The sequence below is a fragment of the Neomonachus schauinslandi genome, chromosome 3 (genome assembly GCF_002201575.2).
Source record: "Neomonachus schauinslandi chromosome 3, ASM220157v2, whole genome shotgun sequence".
Taxonomy (NCBI): domain Eukaryota; kingdom Metazoa; phylum Chordata; class Mammalia; order Carnivora; family Phocidae; genus Neomonachus; species Neomonachus schauinslandi.
The window spans coordinates 68,893,213-68,907,327 of NC_058405.1; the positions used below are offsets into that span (position 1 = coordinate 68,893,213).

The 14,115-nt window shown below is 36.5% G+C and overlaps 1 protein-coding gene across 1 annotated transcript in view; it reads right to left on the reverse strand.

Moving 5' to 3' along the window:
* PDS5B (PDS5 cohesin associated factor B) overlaps positions 1-14,115 on the reverse strand; it is a 195,230-nt gene that overhangs the window by 15,015 nt on the left and 166,100 nt on the right. The window contains exons 25-27 of the mRNA XM_021678280.1: positions 5,432-5,636; positions 4,440-4,554; positions 2,562-2,694 (exon numbers count right to left, since the gene is read on the reverse strand). Of these exons, the coding sequence (XP_021533955.1) occupies positions 2,562-2,694; positions 4,440-4,554; positions 5,432-5,636 (453 nt within the window). The remainder of the gene's footprint in view (positions 1-2,561; positions 2,695-4,439; positions 4,555-5,431; positions 5,637-14,115) is intronic.

The following is a 14,115-nucleotide window of genomic DNA, read 5'->3' on the forward strand; positions in this document are numbered from 1 at the left end:
GGGTGGCTCAGTCAGCTGAGTATCTGACTCTTGATCTCAGCTCAGGTCTTGATCTCAGGGTCATGAGTTCAAGCACCACATCAAGCTCCATACTGGGCATGGAGCCTAGACAGATAGATAGATAGATAGATAGATAGATAGATAGATAGATAGATAGATAAATAATTTTAGAAAAATTTATTGCTGAAAATGCTAACCATCATCTGAGCTTTCAGTGACTTGCTACGTTTTTGCTGGTAGGGAGTCTTGCCTCAATGTTGATGGCTGCTGATGATCAGAGTGGTGGTTGCTGAACTGTGGTCATTTCTTAAAACGAGACAATAATGAAGTTTGCTGCATCGACTGACTCTTCCTTTCATGAACAATTTCTCTGTAGCGTGTGATGCTGTTTGACAGCATTTTACCCACAGAAGAACTTTCAAAATTAGAGTCAATCCTCTCAAACCTTACTCCTGTTTTATCAACTAAGTTTTTGTAATACACTAAATCCTTTGTTGTCATTTCAACAATCTTCACAGCATCTTCACCAGGAGTAGTTTCCATCTCAGGAAACCACTTTCTTTGCTAATCCATCACAGGCAACTCCTAATTCATTAAAGTTTTATCATGAAATTGCAGCAATTCAGTCACATCTTTAGGCTCCACTGCTAAGTTCTCTTGCTATTTCTACCACATCTGTAGTTACTGCAGCCATGGAAGTCTTGAACCCCTCAGTCATTCACGAGGGCTGGAATACACTTCTTTAAAACTCCACTCCATGTCGATAATCTGACTCCTTCTCATGAATCATAAATGTTCTTAATGGATGAAAAATGGAGAATCCTTCCCAGGTTTTCAATCGACTTTACCCAAACTTATCAGAAGAATCACAATCTATGGCAGCTATACCCTTATAAAATGTACTTCTTAAATAGTAAGACTTAAAAGTCGAAATTATTCCTTGATCCATGGGTTGCAGAATGGATGCTGTGTTAGCAGGCATGAAAACAGCATTAATCTCATTGTATATCTCTGTCAGAGCTTTTGGATGAACCAGTGCATTAGCAACAAGAAGTAAGATTTTGAAAGGAATCTTTCTTTCTTAGCAGCTCTCAACTATAGGCTTAAAACATTCAGTAAACCATGTTGTAAACAGATGTGCTGCTATCCAGGCTTTGTTGTTCTATTTATAGAGCACACAGAGTAAATTTAGTGAAATTCGTAAGGGCCCTAGGATTTTCAGAATGGTACAAGAGCACTGGCTTCAGCTTCAAGTCACCACCTGCATTAGCCCCTAACAAGACAGTCAGCCTGTCCTTTGAAGCCACGCATGGACTTCTCTCTAGCTATGAAAGTCCTCGATGGCATCTTCTTCCAGAAGAAGGCTGTTTTATCTACATTGAAAACCGCTGTTTAGAGTAATCACCTTCATTAATTACCTTAGCTAGGTCTTCTGGGTAACTTGCTGCAGCTTCTTTATCAGCACCTGCTGCTTCACCTTTATGCTATGGAGCTGGCTTCTTTCCTTCAACCTCATGAACCAACCTCTGTTAGCTTCTGCTTTCTTCTGCAGCTTCCTCACCTCTCTCAGCCCTCACAGAATTAGAGAGTTAGGGCCTCGCTCTGGATTAGGCTTTGGCTTAAGGGAATGTTATCACTGGTTTGATCTCCTATTCAGGCCAAACTTTCTCTGTATCAGCAATATGGCTGTTTTGCTTTCTTATCATTTGTGGTTTTCACTGGAGTAGCACTTTTAATTTCCTTCAAAAACTTTTCCTTTGCGTGCACAAGTTGGCTAACTATTTGGCAAAAGAGACCTAGCTTTCAGCCTATCTCAGTTTCTACATGCCTTCCTCACCAAACTTCATCATTTCTAGCTTTTGATTTAAAGTAAGAGACATGTGACTCTTCCTTTCACTTGGAACACTTAGAGGCCACTGTAGGGTTCTTAATTGACTAATTTCAGTATTGTTATGTCTCAGGGAACAGGGAAGCCTGAGAACAGGGAGAAATATGGGGGGACGGCTGCTGGATAGAGCAGTCAGAACATACACAACATCTGTCAATTAAGTTTGCCATCTTAGGTGGGTACAGTTTGTGGCACCCCAAAACAATTACAATAGTTGACATCAAATATCACTGATCTCAGTTTACCATAACATAAACAGTAACAATGAAAAAGTTTGAAATACTTGTTGAAATGTGACACAGAGACATGAAATAAGCAAATGCTGTTGGAAAATGATGCCACGAGACTTGCTCAGTGCAGGGTTGCCACAAACCTTCAACTTGTAAAAACAATGCAATTATCTGCAAAGCACATTAAGGTTATGACTATATGCAGTTTTCAGTACAACAGTGTAAGTCAAACTATTATGTTCATTATTTCCTTGTAACAGCACTACCACTAATTTCCGTATTAGTAATTCTACATCGGTAATTCAAACTACTAATAGAAATACTAATTACTAAATACTAATAAAAAGACTTGATAATGTCTATACATACTACAGAAGTAGCATATCCACACTAGAATGCTTATATCAACATGGAATCATAATTATTCAAAAAGAATTACATACTTCATTCATTTTTGCATCATCTGGTCCTTGGGCATCTTTTGTTTGTTTAATATTTTCTACCATCTTTCTGATAAATGCATGACTGTTATTTTCATTTTTAGCCATTAATATTTCTAGAACGAACCAAAGACATCTAAAAAAAGGAGGGGGGAGAAAAAGAAATGAAGTGGAAAAAACTGGTTGCTTAATATAGATAAATAATTCCAAATATAAATACAATAAACTCCACAAAAGGAAAAAATTAAAAAGAGAAAACTACCCATCAATCAACAGAGAAAAAAAGGTATGTCACACATACATATCATAACTTATCAACAATGTAGGTGTGAATTCATAAGACCCCTTCCCAAAAATTCACTAATGTTCCCAAGGAGGCAGGTTAAAAAAGAACTTAAGTGGTGGAGCGAATGAAGTGATCCTAACTCCTAGCAATGATTGGGAGGGAAGAGACTGCCTAAAGTAGTAACTGGGCCCTGGATAAAATGAAGCCTCAAATACTCAAGACTGACTGCAATCCTGATTGGAAGTTTTCAAGAAAATAGAACTACCCCACTCAGTAGTTAAGAATCTCCATGAATAAGTTAGAGAAGAAAAAGTCATGGCTGACAACTACACATACTGTCTTTGCTTAAAAAGGGAAAAATTAAAAGGAAGTTTCACTAGCTAAAGTTATTTACATAAAACTCTATTCTAGAACAAACCAAAAGTGCTTTATCACTTTACAGACAGAATGGGACAGGGTTTTAGCACAGAGGAGAAAAGTAAGGAAGAAGAGAGAAATGTGAAGCAGGGTATCATTCTAGAAGGGGAAAAATAACCTTAAGGATCTCAGGTATAGGATAAGTTCTCCTGGAGTAGCTCTCTGACAGAATGGGGAGATTACTCATGGCTATACTGGGGCAATTTAAAAATAAACCAAATGTTTAGTAAGTTCCGAAGAACATTAAATGTATTTCAAAAACCAAAGTTTTCTGAGAAAGTGGGGTGGTTAAAAGTTTTCATTAGTTACAATCACTCTAACGCAGAACTCATTTTGGGAGAATTGCTTGTGTTTAAAAAAACAGAAACTGTGGCTTTTCCCTTGCCATGAGAAAGTTACAAGTAATTTGATTTTATTCTCTTAAGGCACCTCAAATATTTAACTATAAAATATTTCTATGAACTAAGAAACCAGCAGTTATTTTAACAGGAAGCTAAAGGCATAATAAATTCATTTATTCAAAACCACAGTGGTAATCCTTTATTATAGCAGAAAGAGAACTAGGGTCTCAAACTTAAAGAACTATGCTGGTGTTATAAAGACTTCTCTAAACACCATTATATTTCCCTATTCCACACCCAGGCATAGATGGTTTTTTGGCCTCTCAACAATAATCTTTGAAAGAATTACAAGTGTCATAAACTTGAAATAGAGAATCACCAATGAAGTCGTAAGTGGGGTAGTTCCCTGGTTACCAACTTGGCCCATTATTAAATTAGACCATTCTCTCTTCCTACAGAGGAAGACAGTTACTGCAAAGAAAAAGTGCTATGTGAATAAAGCCCACATGAAAATCCAGAGCTGCAGAAGAAAGTAGGAAAAGACAGGAACTGGAACAGAAGCTTTTAATGGACTGCATCCTAGAAAAGAAATGCCAGAACGGTAGAGAAACAGAATAGTAGTACAGTAATTGTGCTAAATTAAGTTTTGGGAAGTCACATAGGAAATGAAATATGAAGAGATGGTATGAAAAAAGAAAAATAAGAGAATAAGGGAAAGAACCTTAAACTCCTAAGAAATTAAATAAATCTAATAAACTAATTATAATGGAGATTCCATTATCAGCAGCAAAGAAAAAAAACTTCAGAAAACATGAAAATGGGATGAAAAAGTCTTACTCTTTAACATCTTTAAGTTGTTCAATATCCTGTACTTTGACATAATCTGGGTCATGTGCCAAAAGGTGAATTGTATATGGAACAACATATTCTGGTAGAAGAGACAATAATTTTTCTGAAAAAGAAAAAAAAAAGACAAAACAAAAATATCCAGGTTGTTAGAAAACCGAATCTTACTCTTTCCGTCTGACTCTGATACCATATTTCCTGCATTCCAATAGTTTACCCACATGGCTAGAAGAAAAATATACTGAAATGTCTAGTGTTGAGGAACATCAAAAACAAGTTTATTTACTCATCCACCACGTCCAGTATTGAAATGCCTACTAAATGCACCATTTGTGGGGCTATAAAGACACATATTTTCATTTTCAAATGCACATGGTAAAAAGTGACCAGAACAAACTATCCAAGACTAAGAAATTAAGAAACATAAGATCCATTTTTCTTATTATGAACAACCGTATGTTTAAGACTCCCTTAAGCTGCTAAGCAAAAATATGATACATCTTTCAATGTTAATACTGCACAAATATAGGATGATTGATACTATTTGATAATAATATAGATGAGATAAAGTGAGCAGATTAAAAACAGGCACACAAGCACCTGATACTAACATCAGTTCCAGGTGAGAATGATGAAAATTGAAAGACCTGTACTTTTTTAATCTAAAAGACAGTACTTAAGACAATCTTTATATGTATTATCTGTATTTTACTGTTTTATTTAAAGTATCTCCAGTGTCAGTGCTTATTTTCCTTAGCCATTTAGTCAGTTATACAAAGAGATATGGGTTGCTATTTAAATACCTATGCATTTATATTTTAAAAATGACCTTTTTTAAAGGAAAGCAGTTACTGAAAAATAGTAACAACCTTATATTTAATGACTGCCGATTAGACAATAATAAATAACAGTAACATCATTTTGTATTCTATAAAACTGAAACTGGCTAGAAAAGTATACTTTTCATTTTCATATATGCTTACCACTAACAGCTGCATGCTGCTTCAGATACTCGCGTCTCACATTTATATTTTTTACCAGACACTGCCTAGCATGAGCTCTTCTCTCTTTTACAGGATCTTTTGCACAAAGAGCACAGATTGCCATATACTCAAGTGGAAGCCGTAATCGGGAAAGGCCTTTGTGAAGTTTCTGAGCAAACACTTGTCTTACTTGATAGCATTCATCCTGTAAAGACATAATTATTCCACTCATATGGCAGCAAAGAGTAAGTAAAACCCCAAATACAAAATTTGAAGGTAAAGGAGACTAAGTGTATTCACAACCATTGCTTCTGCTCACAAGACTGAGATGTTGTGATATGTTAATTTCAAGGCTGGAGTGTAATTACCTGGACCCTAATTAATAACTACCAGTTACATGTGTTAGAAAATAATGTACTTTTTTTTTTTTTTAGATTTTATTTATTCATTTGAGACACAGATACAGAGAGAGAGAGAGAGAGCATGAACAGGGGGAGAGGCAGAGGGAGAGGAAGAAGCAGGCTCCCTGCTGAGCCAGGAGCCTGATGTGGGGCTTGATCCCAGGACCCCGGGGTCATGACCTGAGCCAAAGGCAGATGCTTAACCGACTGAGCCACCCAGGAGCCCTGAATGTACTTTTAAAACAGATAAAACTAGTACATATAAATCCATCCTAAGTTAAGGTATTAAAAATAGTTTAAACAGTATCTCATATTAGGCTACCTCAGTTACTGAGCAAGATAAAACTCTGTCCAATTTATATATTTTAGATTTTCATATATTTTGCATTTTCAGATTAAAATGCACAACTCTCATCAATTTCAGAAACACCAAATTACTTTCAGTTCTATAAATAAACCAACTGTTCATTACCGCTGTGCCTGTTTCCCTCATACTCCCTCTCCTAAACCACCCACCTCCATTCTCCTAACCAACTCCTCCTCAACTCTAACAATGGCTCCTCTAGCTTCAGAAATCATTGTGGAGTCTTTATCAGGCATCCAGCTCTGTGCCCTCTTAGCATTCTATGGGTATCTCCAGCATAGCATTTACTATACAGTATTAAAATATTGGTTTATAGGTCTTACCTATCACTGCTCATTCCGTAAAGACAAGAACTATATCTTTATTCACCTTTGTGCCTCTAAACTTAGCACAATATTTGATATACAGATTATCTGTGGAATAAACTATAGGACAAAGTTCAATATGATATTTAAGTCATATATGAGACATACAAAGATTTTCTATAGACATACAAAGACCTTCATAATTACACCTTACCCTCCACCAATTAACACAAAGTGTGGTATGTTTCATATTATTGCAATGTTATGTATACTATTTCTACTATCTATAATGTTCATTTTGTTTTTCTTCAAAACCTAGGTCATAACATCTTGCACTTATTTTTAAATCCTTATTTTGTATATCTTCTTTCATTTAATTTAAACTTCAGTTTATTTTCTTCCAAATAAATAAAATCTTTTTAAAATTTATATGTATAAACATATATTTATATATAAAAATTATATGTAAATTTATATTTATATATAAATATTTATACATAAAATTATATTTATATATATTACATATAAATATATATATATATACATATAAAGAAGATAATGGGCACCTGGATGGCTCAGTCAGTTAAGCATCTGCCTTTAGTTCAGGTCATGATCTTGGGATCCTGGGATCAAGCCCCTTGTCTGTCAGACTTTCTGCTCAGCAGGGAGTCTGCTTCTACCCTCTCCTTCTCCCCTATGCTGGTGCTCTTTCTCTCTCTCTCTCTCTCTCCTCAAATAAATAAAATCTTTTTTAAAAATTATATAAAAAATATAAATTTCAGTTTATTACACCAAATACTTTTTAGAAAGCATTCTAGCTTTCGTAGAAATATTATCTATTATCTACCCTCACACTCAACAAAATAAAGTTAATGTTAACTCATTCCTTCCTCAGTATTAAAATTCCCATGAGGGAAAGGAATCTTCATTATCTGATTATTTACCATGAAAATGCCCAATTACAAACTGTATAAGTGAACATATCACAAATATATTCACAAATGAACATACCACTCATTAAAAAATTAATTTCCCCAACACATCCCTCCCCCCATTCAGATACATTCCCAACCAAGACCATGTCTGTCACTTTCTCACAAATCATTCAGGATCTAACAAAGCAAATTAATATGGCAAAGGTAGTAAGAGTCCAAAGAGTCATTAAAGTGAAGTTAGAGAGGAACTGCTAAATCATTTGCAAGCAACTGACACAGTAGTAAAAGATGAGAAAATTGACAAGAATGATGACAAACAGATACATCAAATAGAATCATCTGAATAAAGATTTAAAAGATGAGTTCCTAGGAACTGAGGAAGTCTTCAAATGTTTATTTTGTTTTTTGCAAAGATGATTACCCTTTTCACTATGTTATAAAAGTTAAATGTGAAGTACAGGATAGAGTAATACAATTTTTATCAGAAAAAATATACTCTCAGAAAAGTAAACACTTGATACTTTCATGGTTATGGTTATAACCAATATTTGGTTCAATATAAGGAAAAAAGAAGATAGTGTCTAATACTACAAAACATTTTCCTCCAAGATAAAGTTCCAATTAAAAGCTTTTATTCACTACTAACTGTGAAATTAATTTTAGTCTGCATCTTATGTAAATTCACTTTCAGTGGCCTTTTCTAATACAAATTATCCACAAAACTACTGATGGTATCTTGCAAATAATTCAATTATTTTGTGTATCACACTGTATTATCAACATTTATTTATATTTTCTGTTCTCCTAAGAAGTTATGTTCTTGAGGGCAGTAGCCATGACTCACTCATCTCTGTATTTACAGAACCTAGAACAACGTACAGCACACGTTTCATGAATTGCATTCAAATTATAAAATACTCAGCTAATTCTTAAATAACAGTAAGATTTGTATTATTGAATTTCTATTTCTCCAGGTTTGCTTTCTATTCAGATATATAACAAAGGCCTCTGAGATACAATACTCCTCTAAAGAGCTCAACTCAAGTAAGAGAAATAAACCACAGGTACATAAATAAAAAAAGCACAAGGCATGTATGTATCAGAGGACTGTAGATAAAATCTGCGGGGAATAAAAATGAGACCAGCTGTAAGAATCTGAGCAAGTTTTGTGGAGAAGTTTGTGTTTAAGCCTTGATTTGCAAAAAGGGTCGGATTTGGATGTGTAGAAACGGGAGGGCGAGAAGAAAGCCAGAGGCAGGAAACTACAGGCACATAAAAGAAAAAAATTATTCAGCTTCACTGACATGAGGGTAGATAAGGGTAGTGGGTTAAAAATGTATATTTGGGTCGACAAATTAGAAGGGCTCAAATGGCCAAGCTGTAAAATATATGTATTTTTTTCTTTTTTACAAGTATAAGGTCCTAAATATTTTAAGATTTTATTTATTTGACAGAGAGAAAGAGACAGCAAGAGAGGGAACACAAGCAAGGTGAGTGTGAGAGGGAAAAGCAGGCTTCCCACTGAGCAGCGTCCCCAGGACCCTGGAATCATGACCTGAGCCGAAGGCAGACACTTAACGGCTGAGTCACCCAGGCGCCCCAAGGTCCTAAATATTTTTGACTGGGGGAATAATATGATTGGAACTGTGATAGGGAAATTTAACTCACAGTGGAGAAGAAAAGTCTCACAATAGTCTAGGTCAGAGCTAATGATGATTATGGTGGTTAAGAATAGTTAAGAAGATACAAATGAAAAGATATAATAAGTATAGGACAGATTATCTGCACTTTTGCAACAAGGTGCAAGGACAAGCAAATAGTCAAAAATAAATCATGCTTTTCAATCTAAGAATGCCATTTGGATTTATTTAACACTTACTGAGGCTCTACATCTCAATAAAGAATAGATTTAGGAAAGATTATGAATTTAGTCTTCACATTCACAGAACACAAAAGTTTGAAATTTCTGTTTAACCTAGAAGTGGGACCAGACTCTGACTTGAAAAAAGCTAATGTTGCTAGTATGGGAGTCATCTACATAGACAATGCGACGGCCAAAAAAGAAATGTGTAAGTGGAAAATTTAGTCATGGGCAGATCCACATAGAAAACATATATTTACAGGGGTGCCAGGGTGGCTCAGTTGACTGAGCGTCTGCCTTTGGCTCAGGCTCAGGTCATGCTCTTGGGGTCCTGGAATCGAGCCCCACATCAGGATGTTCCCTGCTCAGTGGGGAGCCTGCTTCTCCCTCCGCCCTTCCCCTCGCCCAATCATGCTCTTGGTCTCACTCTCTCTCAAATAAATAAAATCTTTTAAAAAAGAAAGAAAACATACATTTAAAGCGAAGAAAAAAAACAACCAAAAATGTAGTCAGAGAAGTATGACAAAAGTCAGGAGACAGAAACCGAGGAGAATTTCAAGAATAAAGATGCCCTGAGCTCCGTCAAATAATGCAGAAAGGACATGTATAATGAAGACTAAGATATTGGATTTGAGACCTTTAACAAAGCATTTTTGGAAAAAGAAGGAAGGCAAAAGCCAAAAGTATGAGTAATGAGGAGTGAGAGATAAAAGGGTAAGACAGACAAAGATATGGATTACTCTTTGAGGTTTGGAGGTTTAAAAAAAAGAGATAGGCATGTGGTATACAAGAACAGCAGAATTAGGGAAAGGTTTTGTTCAGAAGAGGGTAACTCCAGGTCTGTAAGTTGTGAGAATATGCTAATAAGTAACTTTTAACAATAAACATATGTTCCACAGTCAACAGAATTCAAAAACCATCTTAAAACTTAGGCAATTTGAACTTCCACCTTGGGAATTTGGTGATTGAAATAGTAATATATAACATATAGTGTGCTAGAAAATCTCTAGAAGTTCGTAAGTGTGGATGCTTTTCACAGAGGACATTGTATAATTTGCACATACTTCTTATACACAGTAAGTTTCAAATAAAGCCCATTTCTTTAACATATTTCCATACTTCTGTAAAAATTTCCACTTCAATACTGGTAGCATCAACACCCTTAGAAATATCAGACCAAGAACATGATAAATCAACAGACTACTAGAATCACCAATTAAAAAAAAAAAATTACAAAGGTTTTCTTCTAAGAAATTTAATATATACTTTTTAAACAATTTTCACTTTCTTGCAAAATAAAATTATCTCTAAAATTAAATGAGGAAAACTAAACCAGGAAATTATGGACTCCCCAAAATCCCATTTTCAAATGGGTCAGTGTTAATATCTGAATTACAACACTAAAACTAAAACAAATTATAAACAAGATTTGGAATAGCTATTTTAAAGACTAAAGCACCAAAAACTTACAAAATGATTACAATTAAAAAACAAATGACGGTTTATGTCTAGGGGTCACACATAAGCACTAATTTTTAAATAAGCAGAAGGAAGCGTGGAGAGAAAAATTATAATTATCCCTGAAAGAAATGCCAAATTCTTATACATAAGACTACTTGGAAAAGAACAGGAAAATCCAGTGTAAAATGACCAAATAATGAATTAAAAACTCATACTGAAATATCAAATTTACTATTATGGAAGTCCTTTTTAATTTTCTCAATGACGCTAAAAACTTCCACAGTGATACAATTCAAATATTATGTTACTCTAATATGAAATCTGTAAGACTGGAGTATGAATCCATTAGTATCACTGTTAATAATTTGAAAATTTAACTGGCTTGAATAATAAGAAATGCTTCTGACCTAAAATTAATCTATATTGTATCTTTACAAAACTGAATTTCTGCGTATTTTTTTCTTCCATTTAAGAATTAAATACATTCAGGGGGAGGAGCAAGATGGCGGAGGAGTAGGAGACCTAAATTTCGTCTGGTCCCAGGAATTCAGCTAGATAGGGATCAAACCATTCTGAACACCTACAAACTCAACAGGAGACTGAAGAAAAGAATAGCAGGAACTCTCTGAACAGAAAAGCGACCACTTTCAGGAAGGTAGGACGTGCGGAGAAGTGAATCCGAGGCGATATTCTGGAGGGTAGATGGCGGGGGAGGGGACCTCCGATGGCCACTACCAGCAAGTGATAGAGCCCCGGAGCACAAAATCGGAACTTTTAGAAGTTGGCTCCAGTGAGGGATGTCGCTCCAGTGGCTAAGCAGGGGGTGGAACCCTCGCAGGACAGTGTGGTCTCAGGACCCTCGGGGTCACACAAAGACAGGGGGAGCCTGAGCGCGGCAGAGCTCCCAAGTATTGGAGCGGGGAAGCCAGCTGCAGAGACGGAGCCGAGGAGAGGCTCTCAGCTCAGGGTTGCCATAAACCATGATCCCTGGCACAGCCGGGCCTCTGCTCCTCCAGCAGGGACCCAACAAGCAGCAGATCCGGGGAGACTCCTCTTCCTCCCCCAGGAGGAGCGGCGCGGGAGCACACTGCAGGGATCTGCTGGGTTTGGAGACTCCACACAGGGTCGGGTGCCAGAGATAGAAACACTCGGTCACAGGCCGGGTGAGCACAGAGTGCAGCCAGAGACCAGGGAGACGGGAGTGACTGACGGCTTTTCTCTGGGGACTCACTGAGGAGTGGGGCACCGAGTTCTTGGCTCCTCTGGGAGGCCGCCATTTTCACTCTCTGCCTCCAAAGCTGTACGGAAAGCTTGCAGGGAACAAAAGCTCCCGAGAGCAAACCCGAGCATATTACTTAGCCCGGACCAGGCAAGGGTGGGGCAATTCCACCTCCGGCAAAGACATTTGGGAACCAGGCAACAGGCCCCTCCCCCAGAAGATCAGCAAGAACAGCCAGCCAAGACCAAGTTTACTGATCAATGAGAACGGCAGAACTCCAGTGCTAGGGGAATACAGCACATAGAATTCATGGCTTTTTTCCCATGATTCTTTAGTCTTTCAAAGTTAATTTTTTTTTTAACTTTCATTTTTTCTTTTTTTTGAATTTTTCTATTTTCCTTTTTCCACCAACATCTTATCAATCCCATTTATAAAAAATCTTTATTTTTCACTTTAAGAGTCATATTCTATCCCTTCCTAGTAGTTAACCTGGTATTTGGTATATATATATAAGTTTTCTCTCTTTAAAATTTTGGGATACAGTTTCTTCTAACAGACCAAAATATACCCTAAATCTCTAGTGTATGGCTTTGTTCTACTCTCCTGCCTGATCACATTCTCTCCTTTTTTTTTAAATCCTCTTCTTTCTTTTTTCAACCAACTTATCAATTCCTTTCATAAAATCTTTTATAATTTTCATCTTTACAATCATATTCCATCCCTTTTGGTATTAACCCTTATTTTTGTACATATATAAGTTTCTTTCTTTAAAATTTTGGGAGGCACTTTCTTCTAACAGACCAAAATACGCCCAAAATTTAGTGCGTGGCACTGATCTAAGCACCAGCCTGATCATATATGATCATACTCTGGTTTTTTGTTTGTTTGTTTTTATCTTTTCCTTTTTCTTTTTTCTTTCTTTCCCTTTCTTTTCCCCCGGTTTCAGGTCTCTTCTGATTTGTTTAGTATATATCTTTCTGGGGACATTGTTACCCTGTTAGCGTTTTGTTCTCTCATTCATCTATTCTCCTCTGGACGAAATGACAAGATGGAAAAAATCACCTCAAAAAAAAAAGAACAAGAGGCAGTACTGATTGCCAAGGACTTAATCAGTACAGACATCAGTAAGATGGCGGAACTAGAGTTCAGAAAGACGATTTTAAGGATACTAGCTGGGCTTGAAAAAAGCATGGAAGATATTAGAGAAACCCTTTCTAGAGAGATAAAAGAACTAAAATCTAACCAAGTTGAAATAAAAAACGCTATTAATGAGATGCAATCAAAAATGGAGGCTCTGCTAGGATAAATGAGGCAGAAGAGAGAATTAGTGATACAGAAGACCAAATGATGGAAAATAAAGAAGCTGAGAAAAAGAGAGATAAACAACTAGAGGATCACGAGGGCAGAATTCGAGAGATAAGTGATACTGTAAGACGAAACAATATTAGAATAAGTGGGATCCCAGAAGAAGAAGAAAGAGAGAGGGGGGCAGAAGGTATATTGGAGCAAATTATAGCAGAGAACTTCCCTAGTTTGGGGAAGGAAACAGGCATCAAAATCCAGGAGGCACAGAGAACCCCACTCAAAATCAATAAAAATAGGTCAACACCCCGACATCTAATAGTAAAACTTACGGAGTCTCAGAGACAAAGAGAAAATCCTGAAAGCAGCTCGGGAGAAAAGATCTGTAACCTACAATGGTAGAAACATTAGATTGACAACAGACCTATCCACAGAGACCTGGCAGGCCAGAAAGGACTGGCAGGATATATTCAGAGTACTAAATGAGAAAAATATGCAGCCAAGAATACTATATCCAGCTAGCCTGTCACTGAAAATAGATGGAGTGATAAAAAGCTTCCAGGACAAACAAAAACTAAAGGAATTTGCAAACACAAAACCAGCCCTACAAGAAATATTGAAAGGGGTCCTCTAAGCAAAGAGAGAGCCTAAAAGTAACATAGACCAGAAAGGAACACAGACAATATACAGTAACAGTCACCTTACAGGCAATACAATGGCTCTAAATTCCTATCTTTCAATAGTTACCCTGAATGTAAATGGGCTAAATGCCCCAATCAAAAGACACAGGCTATCAGACTGGATAAAAAAACAAGACCCATCGATATGCTGTCTGC